Below are 18165 nucleotides of genomic sequence, written 5' to 3' on the forward strand. Positions count from 1 at the left end.
ACAGAATTTCATAACAGGCAGTTGTGATGTGCTCAGACCAGAGTCTTTGGGTTCTGGAAGCTCTGCAGCCACGAAGAAACAAACTCTTGTGGCTTTCACATCTCTGGCTCTTGAAGGACTCACTGTGTCCAAGTTCCAGCCGGCCCTTGATGACTGCGGTGCAGGAACCCAGGGGGGAGATGGTCCCCAGCAGTCCATCCAGGCCAGTGCGGATCTGCTGAGCCGGGGCCTCTGTGTGCTCCACGCTCTCCCAAAGCGTGGCCTTCATTTGCTCCAGGAAGTGTTTCATACTGGCTCCCAGCCACAAGGGAGGGTGTGTGGGTGTGTGGGAGGGCTGGGAGTGGATTCTTCAGCAGAATTACCACACACACCACTGGCAGGAATAGGGAAGCCATTTCTTGAAGACACAGGTTCAAATCAGGGACTTGGGAAAGTTTGTTTTTCTTCACTTTCTGAGTCTCTGCTTCCTGTTTTATAGAGGAGATCTTACCTACCTCATGGAAAAGTCATGAGTGTTAAACAGGAACTTAGGTGAAGTGCCTGGCACAGAGCACTTCCTGCTCCACGTCCAGTGCATGCGCCTTGCTGCCCCTTCCTTCCTGTATGTCCCTCCCCCTACCATCTACTCTCAGGTCCCGGGGCTGGGGGTGGGGGTGGGAACTCACCTCAGAAGATCCAGGATGTTGGATGATAGGAATTGTTATGTAGACCATAGGCTGCATTTCTCACGCTGGGATTTTCTCAGAAATACTCGTGGAAGGAGATCACGAGTGCGGGTGCTGAGTGGGGGTGTGAGTGACAGGAAGGCCAGCGCGGCTGAGGGTAGAGCGAGGGGGCACACAGGAGCCACTGGTGGCTTCCAGGTTGGCAGTGGTGGTGCAGGTTTCTGGCTTCATCCTGGCTGCATGTGGAGGACGGGTAGGGGGCTAGGGTGGACGCTGGGAGGCTGGAGGAGGCTGTGTCACACTCCAGGGGCAAGGTGCTGGGGACTCAGAGGAGGGCTGCAGTGAGCCAGACGAAAGTGGCCGGAGGCATCTTTCTGATGGCACCACAGGCCTGCTTGTGTCTTTCAGCCACCTTCCTCACCCCTGCCGGGAACAGGGTGCTGAACCAAGTCCCACGTGTACAGAGTGTGGACATAAGTGAAGACCACTCAGATGAGAACAGGCAATGGCTGTTTATTCAGAGCTTGCTCTAACAGGGGGACTTGTGTTTTGGAGACTTGCTGGCAGGCAGAGGAGTGGGAAAGCTGTATAGAGGAGCAAAGGGAAGGCTTCAGCTGTGCCCTGATAGGAGGCCGTGGGCTCAGGAAGCTGGAGGCGGACAGTCTAGAAGCAGGACAGGCTGTGATTGGTTGCGGGAGCACACCTGGCTTTCTCAGGTTGGTCCTAAGTTGGAAGCAGGGACAGAAATTAGGGAAGCTGTCAGTTATTAATCAAGACCTGTTCATTTTTTTTTTAATATAGATTATTTTATTTATTTTTGGCCACTTTGGGTCTTCGTTGCTGTGCGTGGGCTTTCTCTAGTTGTGGCGAGCAGGGGCTATTCTCCATTGCGGTGCGCGGGCTTCTCATTGCAGTGACTTCTCTTGTTGTGGAGCACAGGCTCTAGGCGTGTGGGCTTCAGTAGTTGTGGCACTCGGGCTCAGTAGTTGTGGCTCCCAGACTCTAGAGCACAGGCTCAGTAGTTGTGGTGCACGGGCTTAGTTGCTCCGTAGCCTGTGGGATCTTCCCGGACCAGGGCTCCAACCCGTGTCCCCTGCATTGGCAGGCGGATTCTTAACCACTGCACCACCAGGGAAGCCCAAGACCTGGTCATTTTGAGCCAATTATTACAGAGGTTATGGCTGGCTTCCTGAGCTGGTTGCTAGAGATAGTGGTCTGACCTCCTACAGGTCTAACTTACAGGTAGCAGGCTGGCTTCCTGGGCTGGTTACTCTAGGTGGTGGGTTGGTTCCCTGGGCTGGGTGCTGCAGATTGTGGATCAGAGCCCTGTTTCTATAACGTTTATTGTCCGTTTGTATATTCAGTCTCAGAAGAATGTGTGTGACACAGTCTGCTCCTTTGAGTTGTTTGCAGTCCAGCTTCTGAGAAACCACAACTGCTTATCCGGTGGGTCAGGGGACGGAGTGGCCTCTGCAGTCACCGTGTCTCTTTATGGCAGGGCTCCAGCCTACACCAGAATTTGAAAACTGGTGGCGTGTCATTGGGATCTAGCTTACAGTCAGAGCCCTGAGCTAATCTCCGTTGTCACAAGACGCTACCATTTTTCTCTTTTTTGATTCAGATTCTTGGGGGTTAAGGCATCAAGTTATGTTGTTGAGTGTCGAAATATTTTTTAACCTTTTATTATGGAGAAAGAAAGGTAGAATAATCCAACGCAGCCTCATGTACACATCATCACCCAGTTAAAATGATAACTCATGACTAATCTTGTTTTATCTGTGCTCCTGATTACTTACCCCCATATCATTTTGACATAATTCTCAGACCTCATTGCATATCTGAGTAAGAATTTTTTTTTTTAATGAATGCTCAGGTCCTTTTGTCACTGTGCCAGACTGAAGGCCAGATGTTTGTTTTCTGACCTGGACTTTGTCACTTACCGGCCCTGTGGTCTTGGATAAGTCCTTACGCTCTCTGACCCTTGGTTTCCTCTTTTGGAAAACAGACTGTACCACATACTGGCTCCCGTTGGCGTTCATTTGTGAGGGTCTGATGAGATCCTGAGGGAGCAGAACTTTAGCACGTAGTGATGTGACATACAGATGGAGAGAACTCTTTGTCTAATCTGTCTGCCGCATAAAAGATCGCTGTCCTTCTGTTCCTGCACTTCCCAGCGCTGTTCACTAACCACATTGTGGAAATGCCATTGTCAGCTCCCGTCTTTCCACTCACGTACCTGAGTGTTGAGGGGATCATCTTCCCCAGGCAACTGAGGTGAAAGCCCTAGGCTGGGACGCAACCCCTCACACACCTCTCTGGCCCAGTGTGCCTGCCTGCCAGCCTCTCCCAGTCCAGGGGTCTGCTCTCGGGCCTGATGTGGCCTAGTGCTCACGTCTGGTCCAGGGCCTGGGCTGCCCTGTCCTCAGTGCTCAGGAGGACAACCCAGCTGGCCCCATCAGATGAGAGAGTGCTCATGGGGCAAGTTGGCTCATAAGTGGTTTGGTCCCCTGGGGTCTTGTTTCTTGCTATTATTTCCTCTGCCTAAAATAGTATTTCCTCTGCCTAAAAGTTTTCTATCTGTGGTGCCTGGTTTGGAACAAAACTATCTGTTGCTCAGAAGTTAGGGCGGCAGACTTCCTGCTGCCCAAGTATGCAGTGAACCCTGGGTTCCAGTAGGCTTCTGGGAAGCAGAGACTCTGATTAACAAGAAGAGGTTTGTTGGTTAAAGTAAAATTTATTTTAAAAGAAGAGGAGGTAACAGTGGTGGCCAGAAAAAAAACGACCTCTCAAAATGAATTGAACCAGCTCTCACTCCTCAGAGAAGTGTCCCGTTTGCTCAGTGCTACCCCAGCCAGTCCACTGCCCTGAGTCCCATTTTTTAATTGCCCCAACAGAAGAAGGGCATTTCCTGCTGAAGAAAGAGCTGTTCTGTCCTCTCCTGAGTCCATGGCCTTTAGTTTAGCTCCTCCCGCAGCAGCGCGTGTGACCCCCCATGACCTGGCTGAGTAGTCAGGGCTGGAGGAATGATGGATGTTGGCCAGGCACAGCCCCTGTACGTGGCCTCGGGGCACAGGCCTGTGGCATCAGCACCGCCTCTGGCATCTTTCCCAGGCACTGCTCAGATACTTTCTGTCTTTCTGTGTTGGCCGAGTCCCTCTTTGTGACCCTGAAGGCACAGTGCCAAGTTCTGGAGGAATGTAGGTGTGACCTTGGTGGGGTCTGGGGCAGGGAATGTTCCCAGAGGACACTTGTTCTGCTCCACAGAGGCTGTGTGGCTTCTTGCCCAGGAGCTTGGCCTGGGCTCCATTTCCAACGCTGGGCGAGTTGTTTAGCCTCTGGTATGTAAAGGTGATAATAACAGCTCACCTTATGGAGTTAGTGTTCTTGCGGTGATGCAAGGAGCCAAGCTAATGAGCAGTGTCCAGCACATCCGAAGGTGATGACAGCCCCACATTTACAGGCCTGTTGTTCTCAGCCCAACAGTAGCAACCTTACCACACCCCATAAGAAAGGCACAGGTACACCCTGCTTACACGGAGAGAGAACACAGGTGGCACCAAAGATCTACAGACCCTTGCTTGCTTCAGCCATGGTGCTAATCGTCCTGGTTAGGGTGTCTCTTTGCTCTCTGAGAAGAGGCAGCTGTGGTAGGTCCAGGGCCTTGTTCTTTACCTCTTATAGCTGGTCATCCCATGTTGCTGACTGCTGGTCATTGGTGTGGAGGGACCCAGCCTCTGATCCAGTTCTACCTGTAAAAACTTGGTATTTTGATACTTACCTGAAGCCTATCTTTTTTTCTCAATTGGTTCGGGATCTGAAGGGAGGAGTAGTGTTATTCGTTAGTTCTCTGAGGTCCCTTGAAGTGGTAGAACCAAGACTGGAAATAGTTGCCTCAAAATCATGTGATATGGTCTTTATCTCACGCACGGTATCATGACCGTGGACTCATAGGATATTGGGGCCAAATGGATCCTCGGACACTGCTTTAGGCCCACTTTGTTCCTACAGATTTGCCAACTGTAGCTTTTCCACCATGGGCTCCAGGAAGAGGGGAGGGAGAGGGGGCAGAGCAGTGAAAATTAGCTGGTTTGAAGACTTGATTTTGGGAAGCACTGATCTGGTGTTACCTTGACACTTAACGGGCACGTCAGGGATCTTGGTAGCAAGCAAGAGTTCCCAATTCTGGCCAACCTGAAAAGGAACGTGTTGGGAAGCTGTTGGGAAAGGAACACACGGGACTGACCGTTGGCTGGTGGCCAGACTGGGGAATGGGCCGGAGCCCCAGGGCACCAGGCACAGGAAAGCACAGCAGCACCTCACGGCCAAAGCCACCCTCCCCCTGCAGCGACTGGGCTAGAACCACCTCCTGCCATCCCTTTGTCCCTTGCTCAGACTGAGAGGGTGTCTGACAGGCCGAGCACGGGTTCTGGCCCACTGTTGGCTGACCTGGGACCTGGCCCCTGCAGGTTCCTGCACTCTGGTTTTCTGCCTATGGGATTTGTTTTCCCACCAGAATCACACAGATGGGGTAAAGAAAGACTCTTTGGTAGAGTCTATTTAGGGAGTGGGGCAGCCAGAATTGGTAACTGGAACAAAGTGTGATGGGGAAGGAAGTGCTTGAGGACCGTGGAAGGAACAGAGACAGAGCGCAGAACCCTGATCCTTTGTGGTCAGGGCAGGCCTGCACAGGAAGGGACGTGTCTGGGATGCCAGACGGTCAGAAGCCTGGCTGGTTGGAGCAGGCGTGGTGGAGAGAGGGTTGCAGGGAAGTGTTCTCGATGTGTGAGGTTGGATGTGAGGTGGCAGGTGGCCTTCAGGGATGAGAGAAACGGAGAGGCTGGCGTGGGGGCCCACAGAGGGGCGGGGCGGAACTGGGCCGGCCCCTGCTGCTGCCTCTGTGGCCCCAAGAAGTCCAGTTAGGGCGGGGGTGTGGCTGAACAGGAGGGCAGCTTATTCCCAGGTAATGGTGCAGCGCAGGGCATCTGTGGGCAGCACAGGCAGGTCCGCCCAGCAGAGGGCTGTGGCTGAGCCCCCGACGGGGCCGCTGTGCGCTGGAGCCCACGGGAGCCCCTGAGTAGGCGGCCGGCTGCTGCAAGGTCAGTGGTAGGAAGGGCTTTTTTTTCCTTAAATTGAGAACATTCATGTTTCTGAAAAGTGAGGCTGGACAGCAAACTGGAGGTGGTAGAAGAGGGGAAAGCTCAGGGCGGCTATTAGCTCATCTCCGTGCTGACGAGGAAAGTCCGAGGGAGCAGAATGCTTTTGATCTGCCCACAGAGTACGTTCTTCTGAACGACACCCAGGAGAGGCCTTTTCAGTGGAAAATGTGAATTGTCGCTTTCAGGGGGAGGTGAGACTTGCCACTGCGTCACCTGGGACGGATGGGCTGGCTCCCGAAGCAGAGGCCCTGTTGGTGGGCAGGAGATGGTTCCTCGTGCCTGGGGGCCCCGCGCCTGAGTTTCCCAGGCTCAAGTCGGGTGCTTCCCGGGGGCCAAAGGGTCTCCAGCAAGCCGGGCGCGTGGCTCGTCCATGGTAGCTGGCCCCACACACCGGGGCGAGATGCTTTGCGTGGTGTGGGAGCGGAGGAAAGCACGGGAGCACTTCGTGCCGGGGCAGCAGAGAACAGCTCGTGGAAAAAGGTGCCCTGCGAGTTTGCTTTCGTAACTGGTCGATGGGAGTGAGGAGGAGGGCGCGTGAGCAGGGCACGGAGGCAGGAAATGTGACCGTGTTTCACTCCTCTGACCATGGTGTTTCAGCAGCTGTGGCCAGATTTCATCATCACGCTACCGTTAGGATTTTTGCCACGTCCGAGTACCATCTGTTTATTAATACGAATTTTTTCCTTAAATTGCTTTCTTCCTCATTGTTTTTTGTTTTTTTTTGGTCACACCACGTGGCTTTAGGGATCTTAATTCCCTGACCACTGCCAGGGAATTTCCTAAATTGCTTTTTTTTCTTTTCTTTAACTTAAGCAACTTTGGTTGTAAAGGAAGATTAGATCCCGCCTGTGATTCACGTATTAGTATTTCTGTCCGGGTCTTTGTCATTAGCTTTTCTGGGCCTCCTCAGCAGATGCCGTGCCTGTGTCACAGCTGCCAACTTTACGTGGCTGCAACCGCCATTGCCACCAGTGTGATCTTTTAGTTTTTTAAATTTTCATAACATTTAGCTATACAAGGAGCTTACAAGTACCTTTCTAAGAAGCCAAACATAAAGTTCAAGTGCCCTGGGATGACCCCCTCATTTTAGTTCCCTTCCTAGCAATGGCCTTGTTCATCAGTTTTGTGGGTAACCTTCCTGGCCTTTTTCCTGCATATTGTTTTGTTGGTTTTATTGTTGTTTTTAACATAATGTTATATATTGTCTGTTTTCCTGCTGTTTTTTTCTTACAGTGATTTTTCTAAGGCACAAATCTTTTGAAATTAATTATTTTAATAAGTGAAAACAGTAATACATACGTTTGGTTTAAAAAAGTCTCACAGTACAACAGGGTGATTCCAGGACCCAAAGCTGACCATGTCTCTCCTGTGCTTCCAGCTCTGAGAGGCTCTCATGTCCCACGGGAGGAAGGGCACACGCCCCCCAGCCCGTGGGGCCCTGGGCCATCTGCTTCCTGCTGCTGCCGCCGCAGCCCTCCCAGCAGTCCTTCTTTCCCCTGCCAGTCTGCTGTCCATCTACCCCAGCCCCCTGCGGTGCTCTCCGGGCTCTGTCCGTACCCCCTCCTCTGACAGGCTGGTGGCCCTGGAGAGGGTGCTGCTGCCTTGTGCGTCACCAGGGGCAGCACGAGGGGGCTGGCATACAGGTCAGGGGCTGTGGCCCTGCTGTCAGGGCTCCCCGCTGCTCGCTGTGCCTGGCGGTGTAACGCTGGGTGAGTGAGCCCCCCTCTGCAGGCAGGAAAAGCGCTCAGATCAGGGCCTTCCCCCGGGTGGGTGCTTCGTGTGAGCTGCTCTTCTTACCCTGTCGTCTTTATTCTTCACTGTCGCAGCCCCGGGCCAGCACAGGTGTGCCAGTGTTCGATGTGTGTTTGGATGTCGAATAAAGGGAGGAAGGATAGAGGTGGACCTGACGCGTGCATGAGGACAGGCAGGGGCAGAGGCTCTACGGAGGAGTCAGGCTGTGATGCCCACTGCACTGAGGTGCTGAGTGGGGACAGTGACAGGGCGGCAGGGAACTGGGGCTGGGGAGGAGGCCGAGGGCTGCCAGCCAAGACAGGAAGACCTCAGCAGGCTCAGATGCCATTTCCCAGGCGTTTGTACTTCACAGCGCTGTCTCTTTGCTCCTGGAAGAAAGAAGCCACAGGCGTTGGCGCTCACCCAACAGGGCCAGGGCCTCCACCCATTTCTGGCTTTGCTGTCCCGTGTTCAGGGTGATGGCGGGGTTGAAACAAGCTGCACTTTTTTTGATGGAGCACCCTCCCCCTTTTTTGCTTTTGCCTGTTTATTTCCAGGCACTGCTACCGTAGAGAAGTTGGAGGACTTCATCAACAACATTAACAGTGTCTTGGAGTCTTTGTACATCGAGATAAAGAAAGGCGTCACGGAAGATGACGGGAGACCCATTTATGCGCTGGTGAGTGCAGACAGAGCCCCCTGGTGGATGTGTGAGGGACTGCGGTGGAGACAGCCCCGTGCCCTCCTTACTGGGGCGAATGCAGGGGCACCCGCCTCACCAAGGGCTTGGAGGGAGAAAGGGATAAGATGCCTTTTCATTTAGAACAAGACATAGAAGCTGGGAAAAGAAACACGTGCATGGCCGCTAAGGACTGAGACATATTTGGGGCCTCCTGTTGTTTTCAGGTTTTCCCTCCCAGCTAGGGGAGGAGGTGAAATACAAACCCCCATCCCTGGCTCGGGAACCACCTTAGGCTGTCAAGGGAGATCAGGCTCCTACCCACCGGGCCCACACAGAAAGGGGCTCTAGCCCAGGGTTTCCCAAACGTTGTCCATGGAAGAAAGGGTTATAGAATCAAATAACATGGAAATGCTGGGTCAAATCGGTAAATCAGATTTATTTACTGCCAGACTTCCCAGTGCCTTTTGCATTTGAAGCTCCATTAGCATGCAGACAAGTTTCCTGAATTTATCTGAGTTTGGAAGATATCGCACAATCTTGGGAATTCTAAAATCTCTGAAAATTAGACATACTGACTGAGCTATAGGTTTAAGCCTGTAACATAAGACCGGTTACAAATTTATCCCTGTGGCCCACAGTACCGGGACACAGGTGCTCCGTGACTGGCAAGGCAGGGAGGGAGGCAGGGAGGGAGAGAGCGCCAACAAGTGAATTAACTGACAAGTGAAGGGCACAGCCTGACCCTCACGCTGACTTATTTTTTAGGTGAATCTTGCAACAACTTCAATTTCTAAAATGGCCTCAGATTTTGCAGAGAATGAGCTGGATCTGTTTAGAAAGGCTGTAAGTACAGTAACTCCCATTGCCCAGCAGCTGGGCTTCTTATAGGAATACCTGTCTTTCACTGGAAATGGAAACTGCAATCTTAGAGGGTCACCACTGCTGCCCGAGAAAGCCCTTTGCAGCGGGATGTCACCAAGCGCCTCGCCCAGAATTCATAGCTGCCAGGTGATTGCTGGGGAGGTTGCCACGGCTGCCTAGGAAAGAAAGGCTGGTCCGGGTTTGACCCCAGCTGGTTGAGCAACAGTGGGCCTCCTGGGTGTGTGATGCAGGTGAACAGGTGTCACTGCCTGGTACTGTGGCAGCATCGCCCGGGAGCTTTTGCTAGAAAGGCCGAATCCCAGCCCCCACCCGGCTGCTGAATGTGACCCTGCATTCTAAGAAGGTGCCCCCGACCCGTTTGCAGAGGGACATTTGTGAAGCGCTGCTCTGCCCACCTGGCTTTGGAGCTGTTCACTCAGCCACCTTGTCACGCACCTGGCTGAGCACCCGGTCAAGACAGTGGTTCTCAGCTCTGGATGCACCGTAATAACTGGGGAGGTAAAAACAACACAGACATTCTGGCCTCAGGTCTGTCGAGTCCAAGTCTCTGAGGACTGACCGAGTCCTAGAATCATTCCTTCCTAAGCCTCCCCTGGGGACGATCAGCAGCCAGGGTTGAGAACTGGGCTCTAAGATGCCAGACACACCTGTGTGTGCAGGAAAGCTGTCTTCTCAGTGGCTGTGCCCTGCTGTGGGCAGAAGTGTTAGGGCAGTTGGCCGGCCTCTCGCGGCCCTGGGTCCACAGTGCCTCTGCAGCTCCCGAGCATGCTCTCGCGGCCCACCCTGCTCTCCTGCCCTTCTCGACTCCAGCCTGCCACTCAGACCAGCCCTGATGGCCTGCCCACCTTTGAGTAGGAGGGGTGCTGCCCCGTTTCCTTATTCATTCATTCCTCAGCTTCTCCATCTTCAGGGAGGTGAAGTGACCCTTCTTGATTTGGGGGGGCATTAAGGTCATTCATTTGGGATGGTGTTACAGGAGAGACTTTTGGGTCAAAACTGTTTATGGCTTTGGATGCATACTATTAAGTTATTTTCCTGAAGAGTCCTACAGTTCTGCCTGTGATATGAATAGTTTAACTGCACCCCTGCCAGAATTGGTATTATTGCTTGAAAGTTGTTTTTGCCAGTTTAATAGATGAATGTGGTATCTGTTTCTTCCAGTTGGAACTGATTATTGACTCAGAAACTGGCTTTGCATCTTCCACAAATATTTTGAACCTGGTTGATCAGCTTAAGGGCAAGAAGATGAGGAAGAAGGAAGCCGAGCATGTGCTGCAGAAGTTCGTACAAAACAAATGGCTGATTGAGGTACTTCGTACAGTGGATTTTCCAGCTTGGCTCACTTTTTAGAATGAATCACAGTTTTTCCTCCAAAACCATATTGTATCTAACGGACGTCTGTTGAGCCAGGCCCGTTTGGGTCCCTTCTCTGCTTTGAGGCCCACAGTGACCCTGCGAGGAGGACTGGAACCTCCTGTTCACTCAGGTGACCCGGGGGAGCCCCAGCTGGAAGTGGCAGAGCCGTGGGCCCCAGACTCTGCTCCCAGGCAGGCCATGTAGTGTGGCACGCAGGAGCACGGCACTGACGTCAGCCCTGGGCCCGAACCCTGGCGCGGGTGCCCCCGCGTTCCTGTGGGGGTGGCGTGCGCCCCCGGGGTTGTGGTGAGCGGGGCGAGCCGCCGTGTTGGGTGCCAGTGCTGGGCCCTCCCGGGAATCGCTGTCCCCGTCCTGGTTATCGTTGCCAGCGTCATGTTACCCAGGGCCAGCGCTGTGGGGTTCTTTCACTTAGATAGTGGCCCTTAAACAGCAAAGGGGACGTGTAGATAAGCGTTTGGAGAGGAGCTGTAGGAATCTGAGAGGTTCAAGTTTCTCGACGCCCCGTGTCTAATTCTGTTGGCTGGAGCAGTCAGATGTTTCAGTTCTTTTTCCACAAATGCACCACCGTTTCCAAGAAACGCGAGTCAGACAGGCTCAGCGCTGCCTCGTGCACCACAGCTCTGCCCCTCGGGGGCCTGTGTCTGGGCAGGACGTGCCAAGACAGTCCCTCAACTTCCTCATTTGGTGGGAGGCCGCTGCTGTGGTGACACGATGCTTCACTTCCTTTTGGGGTGGAGCTCACCTCTGGAGTCCTGGCGACAGTGTTCTGAGTTACTGATCTCAGAGGGTGGGCGGGCCCTGGTAGCCTGACCAGAAACGTTCAGTGCCTGAGGTACTTGCCTGATGGGAGGAAATGTCTGAAGAGGCCACAGCAGCGAGGGCAGGGGGAGGGGGAGCTGCTAGTGGGTGCCAGCGTCTCTGGGCGTGTCTGCGCAGCATGTGCTTGGGTCCTCCCAGCCGCCCTGTGAGGGCGGGGAGCCCCTTAGCTCTGTTTTGTAGCTGAACCCACTGCAGCTCCGTGATCTGGGTGAAGTCCCACACCCGGCAAGTGGCAGAGCCACGTTCAGGCCCCAGCTTGGGTGACTGCAGGTCCCCATCAATTGCTTTGTCGCAGTTCTTCTTCCTCTCTGGGGTGGATTTGGCGATTTGGAATGTTCTCGGGCAGCTCGGGTCATAACTGACCATGCTGTGTCCTCGGGCCAGGCTTTCTAAGGCTGGGGACTGTGACCTCATCGTTGTACTTCATCACTCCTGGAGGTGCTACTTCCTGAACGGCGACCGGGTGGGTAGATGAAGTTCCAGGGGAACAGCATTTATCTAAAACTTACCCCCAAAATAATACAAGAAATCCTCGTAGATTAGGAAATAGCAGTATTCATACGGGACTGTGTGGGTACGAACACCCGTCGTATCCCCCGAAGCTCGCCCTCTGCTGCCCAGGCGCAGCCTCTGTGCCCGGCTCTGGGCCCCGGGGTGGTCATGTGTGTCTCGCACATGCAGGTGCTGTCCCACCACGGTGCAGGGCTGTGCGCCCGACTTTACCGGCACTGATGCTTTGCTGCCCAGAGCAGGGACGACAGAAGGAAAGGACGCCCCTGGGGTCCGCTGGACTTGCCTTGGGCCCTGCCTCCCGTGCTCTCTGCTTCTTCCTCAGTGAAGTGGAGGTGCTGGTGCGTCCTTCCAGGGCTGGGGTTCCCTGAGCGCTGGCCTCCACAGCCCCGACGGCCTCCGGGGACCCCCTGTGCTGACTGACCCCTCCGGCCTCGTGTGGACAAAGGAACAGACCCGGGAGGAGGGGGAGGGCATGGTGGTGAGACACCCCCAGGGTCCTCCTCTGGCCTTGCCAGTACCTCTGGCGGTGGCTTCTCGCCTCTGAGCCTGTTTCCCGTCTGAAGGATGAGGACGGTGGTGGCACGCAGGTGTTTTTGTAGCGAGGGTGGAGTGCTTTCTGAAGTGGTCGGCATGGGCGTGGCGGTGAGTTCTGTGGCACTTCTCGAGGAACAGCTGAGGGGCTGCGAGGTGAGTGCTGGCCAGTTCCCCGACCAGTCTTCCTGGGGCAGCACCTTGACCGGAGGGACCACGTCTGAGTCTTACCCTCAGCCTCTCAGAAACGGGACTTTCCTCAGAAGCCACGCTGTGGGGGAATGTCACCTGACGGCACTTCGTTACGAAAGTACCTGGAGAGCCCTGCCCGGTACCCTGCGCCTGGTACCCTGCGCAAGGCTCCGTCCGCCCTGGCCTTGCACAGGGTACGGAGGTGCTGAGGCACCTGTGCCGCCCCTCAGGGGACCCTGGAGTAGGGGGTGGTCAGGGTCAGCAGGCGAGGCCCCAAGATATGGAGGAGGCCTCAGAGAAAGCACGGATCCTTGGAGCTTGGGTGTCTGCGGGCAGCTGCATCTCTGTACACCCTAGGGACCAGTCCCCACTGCAGGATCCCAGCCCAAAGGACGGCTGTGAGGCCTGGGAAATAACTTGGGTTTGGGTCTTCCTTGGAGATCCAGGGCAGGCCGCCTGTCCCGGTGACGGGGCCCCGAGGATGAGTGGGGTCATGAACAGTAAGCACCGGGCACAGTCTCAGGCAGCTAGAAGATGTTTAGTAACTGCAACTCGAGCCTGACACTGAACTTGAACTTGCTCACCCCAGCCTCAGGCGTTCCTCCTTGGGATCGATGCAAGGGCTACTTAACTCTTCCTTTAGACGTTTATCACAGCACTGCTGAGCGCTGGGCCTTGCATCACGTGCTGGGGACACAGAGTGAGCAAAACTGGGCCGGCCCACGGTCTGGGGAGGGAGCTGGAGGTCAGCCCCGCATCTCGCTGAAGTAGAGTTACAGATAGAGAGGAAACAGGGTTTTATGACAGCGCCAACAGAGGAACCTGCCCTCTGCAGAGGAAGTGACACTCAGCTGAAGGCTGGATAGAAGGCACCTGGACTGGGGGTGGGGACCATGGTCCAGGGCAGAAGGAGCAGCCTATGCCCGCGTGGGCATGGTGGGCGCAAGGAGCCTGCGGCTGGGCGCTCTGGAAGAGGGGACAAGGTGCGCCTGGAGGTGGGCAGTAAGGGGTTTGGTTCTTCAGCCTAAGAACGGCGGAGCATCACAGGGCTGGGCCTCGCAGAGCTCAGGTCGCTGGACAGGGTTGCAGAGGGGCAAGGGTGGGCCCAGAGGGCAGTTAGGAGGGGGAGGGTGGCCCTGGAGATGGAGCATTGTTACGGACTGGGGAGCTTTTGAGAAGGTAGCAGCCACAGGACCCAGGGCAGCCTGGGAGGCCCGCCCTCCCGTGCCCAGCACCTAAGGGGCACAGAGCTCCTGTCCGCTTTCTGGCTGGCCTGACAGCCTGCGGCGCGGGACACCAGCGCCTCGTGCTGGGCCCCCGTCCACTTGTGAGAGTCCCCGGGCCGCGTCCTGCCTGCCCGCCCTGCTCTCCACGGTCAGCGCTCCTGCTCTCTGACTGCGCCCATTTGCCGTGTCTCCCTCTGGGTGGTGGCCCGCCTGCCACTGGAGGCCCAGAGTGAATGCACTTCCTGGCTGGCTTATGGTGGGGAGGGGGTGTGAAGTGGGCCCCGCTCGTTGCAGGCGTCAGGTGGAGAAGAGCGGAGACACGAAGGAGTGCTGGGCTGACCCAGCAGCCGCAGGTTCTGGTAGTGGCTTCTCCTGAGGCCTGCAACGTCGGCCTGCCCACCGGCCCCACCGGCCCTCCAGCGCCCTTTGCCCAGGAGCCCCACCGGCAGCTCCTCCCCCCGCAGCGCGGGCAGCAGAGGGGAACGAACATGGTTAAGAGGTTCATCTCCTGCTTCACTAGTCGGCTTTCATGAATAAACGTCTGTGGGCCTCTGTGACCCCTGCCTCTGCCCTGTGAGCTGGCCGTAGGGTAGTTACCGCAGCCAGGTTTTCTGTACGTCCTGGCTTTCCACCGTGTCTGGTTGGGGGAACCGGGAGGCCCCACCAGCCATGCCACCCAGCCACGCCGGGGGCCTCCCTGGACCGTCTCCAGCGTTGCCCGTAAAGTGGCATGGCTGGAAGTGATCACGGATGGTCCCCTTGGTGGCTCCAGGCAGCAGGGCTGGGGGCACCTGCTGTGCTGCTCCCTGGGGGTGGGGCTGGGGGGCTCTGGGGAGGAGAGGAGGAAGTGGGCGCTTGGGTAGGGGGTGGAGTTCATGCTGTGGGATCACTGCCTCCCTTTCCCGGCCTCTGTCCTCATCTGGGGGGGCTGGGCAGGCCTCACACGTGGGGCTGCCGTGCAAGATCCATGATTCCCGTCTGTGAAGGCACAAGGAAGGCGCCAAGAAGATGCGGGGGCGGGGGTCCTTGCCTCGGTTTCCTTTTAGGTCTTACCTAAGTTTTCCCCACTAGAGGCTCTGCAGGAGGCCAGCGTGGATGCCTGTTGATTGGGGTTGGTGAAAGCCTGTGCGGCGAGGGGCGTGTGGACCTCTCCCCGTTTCTGGGCCTCAGGCCATGGGAGCAGAGATACAGGGTGGGAAGAGGGCCAGGTGTGCCAGTTTCGTAAAAAATGCCTCTTCCTGTTGTGTCCCTGCAGAAGGAAGGGGAGTTCACCCTGCACGGCCGGGCCATCCTGGAGATGGAGCAGTACATCCGGGAGACGTACCCCGACGCCGTGAAAGTCTGCACCATCTGTCACAGCCTCCTCATCCAGGTACCGCAGGGCCGGGGGCGGGCACTAGAACTCTCTCTCTGGCCCCCAGGCCTTCCTCCAGCGTGGGCAGAAGATGGGCGTCTCCGCAGAAGTGTCCGAGGATGAGCACACGAAGGCCCGCCTCTCCCTGGTCCCTCTGTTCTCGTCCCAGGGCTCTTTCTACTTTTTTTCCAGATAAGGCTCTCAGAGGTCTTCTGTGTGGTCCATATTATCTCGGCAGCTGTGTGGTGAACACCTTTCCGTCTCAACCATGGTTTCCCCGTCATCTGTTTTCCCCTGTGTACTTTGTAGGGCTGCAGAGCAGAGCAGCTGGACCGGTGCTGGATGTTTGTTTCCTTTTTATCTTTTTGCGATCGTCATCTACACCGGGATAGGCCTCTTTGCACGTCCATCCTTGGGCACCTGGTTGTTTTCTTGGGTTGAATTCCTGGGAGTGGAGTTTCTGGAACAGAGTGCACACACGACTGTTGAAAGCTTTGCTCCACGTTGCTAAAGTGCCTTCTGCAAAGCGGCCGTCCTCACGCCCACTGCAGGACCCACACATGCTGGGAGCCTGGGACTAGCCTTGCTGCTCCAAGGGCCTGGCCTGCCGCCCCCGCTGCCGCGCTCCGGCCTTTGGAGCCTTGAGCTTCCTCCCCGTGTGCTCATTCGTCAGATTCTTTACTAAAACCCACTGCACTAAGTTAGACTTACGGGTTGTTCTTATTATTAACCTGGGGCCTAGAAGACAAAAATACTGAGCCTGTGGGACGTTTTCCTTGCAGTTTCCTGAAGGTTTATGAACACGGTGGGCTCCACGGCCATCACCTTTCTCATTTCAGGGTCAAAGCTGCGAGACCTGTGGAATCAGGATGCACTTGCCTTGTGTGGCCAAGTACTTCCAGTCCCATTCGGAGCTGCGCTGCCCCCATTGTAAAGACTACTGGCCCCACGAGATACCAGGTTCGTGTCCCTAAGCCGCTGTCTCCTCCTGGCCTCTGGGCGGCTGGGCTGGCAGGGCTGCGAGCGTGCCCGAGTTGTGGTGCGTGGCCCTCAGGGGCCACGGGGGGCAGGGAGGCGGGGTGCTCCAACAGAGCCGTCACGTGTGCGCAGGACCCGAGCTGCACTCGCTGAGGCAGCTTCTGCTGTAAGCGGAGCCGGCTTTCGCTTGCCATGTTCCACAGGCTCCCTAGACCCTGGTAGACATCCTGAGGCATGTGAGGGTCTGGTGTAGACGAGGCTCTCCCCCCGGCAGCTGTCTTGGGAGGGGAGGTATAAGCGGTGCCCCCAGCTCCCTCTGTTTGTTTATCTGTCAACTGGGGCTAATTCTGCCTTCCTGGAGAGTAGAATGTTCCATAGGACAGAGTCCTTGGCACACAGCCGTGGTTGTGGATGGCAGCCGGCCGCACCGTTCACAGCATTTTCTGGCTTTTCTGCGTACAGAAGTCTTTGACCCCGAGAAGGAGAGGGAGGCCAGCATCTCCAAATCGAACAAAAGGTCCTTGCGATCCAGGCAGCACTAGCCGGCCACCGCCTTCAGGGGAGTGACTGGCACGCCCCGTTTGGAAGAGACGCATCAGTTTCGTGTTACACGTGATTCACCTCCTTTATCTTTTACGTTCACTTGTTAATGGGTTTGGAATAAACTTACTAAGCAGCCACCTCGGCCTCGTCTGTGGTCGGGTGCCCCCTTTCCTGGAGCTGAGAGTTGGGAGCCCCCCGGCTTGGGCTCCGGAGTGAGGCTGGCAGACCTCCTCCTGCCCGGCACCGTCTGAGGCCACTTGCTCAGGGCGGCTTTGCCTTCGGTCCCCAGCTGTGGTCACCCATCCCACCCACACTGGCCGGCCCGACTTGGGCTTGTGGGGGCCTTGGCCTTGGCCCCCCGACGCCCCCCGGGCTGCACCCTCCTTGGCCCAAGACGCACCGGCCTGAGCGGCGTCACCCACCGGCTCCAGGCTTCTCCCGCGGAGTCACCTTCCCACCGTGCCGGGCGGCCCGGCACGCCCCTGCTGACTGCCCTTGCCCGCGGGCCCGGGCCACGCGATGGGGCCCCGTGTACCGCAGCCCCTCTCCCCTCCTACCTTCCAGGGCACGGCATTTCTTTCTGTCCCTGAACAAACCATCGTGTTCCTCACCGCCAGGCCTCTGCACACACGTCTCCCCCGCCTGCCTGCCCTCCCCTCGTGTGTCCCGCCCTTGCGGGCAACACCTGTCCACCCTTTAGATCTTGGTTAGGCTGTCACCACCTCCACTCCAGTCCCCCACCTCCCCGCGTGTCTCTGACCCTCACACTGGCCGCACTATTTTGACTCCCTGTCTCGCCTCCCTTCCACCCCAGAATCAATCAGGACCCCTTCAGTCATGACAGCAAACCCAACTCAAGAGAGGAAGGACTTGGCCAGAGGGGGTCCTTTAGGAGAGGCTTGACTTAGTGGTTCCAAGCATCCGTATTTCTCTCTGCCCTGTTATCATGAGTGTTGGCCTCACGCTGGCGCCTAAAACACGGTCTTCCAGCAAATCCAGCCTCTTTCTTCAGGGTAGCAAAATGGCTGCCATACTTGCAGGCCTCGCTCACCCAGGCCCCGCCCTCAGGAGGAAGAGGGCGGGTCTCATTTAGTGGCTCCCCCATCCCAGCGAACATCCAATCTGGATACCTGTGGGGGAGGGTGGGATAGTCCAATGGGCACTCTCGGCCTGGGCCACCTCTGAGCTGGGAGTAAGGCAGCCCCTCCCAAGCCACGTGGCCGAGTGAGGAGGAGGTTCTCTAAGCAAATTGAAGACGCTGTTACCAGGGAGAGGGAGAATGAATGTGGGCGCCCAAAGGGTGGGGTGTCCTCCACCCATGTGGCAAGGACCCTCTGCCCGATTCACCTGCATCAACCCGCTGTGGGGCGGGACCCCGGTCCGGCCTGGGCCCTGAGGCCCACCCCCAGGCAGCGAGAGGCGCTCAGCTGTGCGCCGGCCAGGCCCCTGGGCCAGCCTTGTGAAGGCAAACACAAGCATGGGTGAAGCCCTGCGGGAGCCCCGACTGGTGGGTGGG

The 18165-nt window shown here is 56.4% G+C and overlaps 1 protein-coding gene across 4 annotated transcripts in view; it reads left to right on the top strand.

Annotated features, from left to right (window-relative positions):
- The window catches only part of NSMCE1 (NSE1 component of SMC5/6 complex), a 32758-nt gene extending 15972 nt beyond the window's left edge, over positions 1-16786 (top strand). For 3 of the 4 annotated variants that reach the window (XM_024744257.1, XM_024744259.1, XM_024744258.1), the window contains exons 3-8: positions 8110-8231; positions 9000-9077; positions 10278-10424; positions 15030-15146; positions 15968-16088; positions 16569-16786. In XM_024744257.1, the coding sequence (XP_024600025.1) occupies positions 8110-8231; positions 9000-9077; positions 10278-10424; positions 15030-15146; positions 15968-16088; positions 16569-16648 (665 nt within the window). In that variant the 3' untranslated portion in view covers positions 16649-16786. Of the gene's footprint in view, positions 1-7077; positions 7531-8109; positions 8232-8999; positions 9078-10277; positions 10425-15029; positions 15147-15967; positions 16089-16568 lie in introns of those variants that run through there. The other variant, XM_024744256.1, reaches the window with a different exon arrangement.
- Positions 16787-18165: the final 1379 nt, after the last annotated feature.

This window comes from Neophocaena asiaeorientalis, unplaced genomic scaffold, assembly GCF_003031525.2.
Source record: "Neophocaena asiaeorientalis asiaeorientalis breed wild unplaced genomic scaffold, Neophocaena_asiaeorientalis_V1.1 scaffold91, whole genome shotgun sequence".
NCBI classification, from domain to species: domain Eukaryota; kingdom Metazoa; phylum Chordata; class Mammalia; order Artiodactyla; family Phocoenidae; genus Neophocaena; species Neophocaena asiaeorientalis.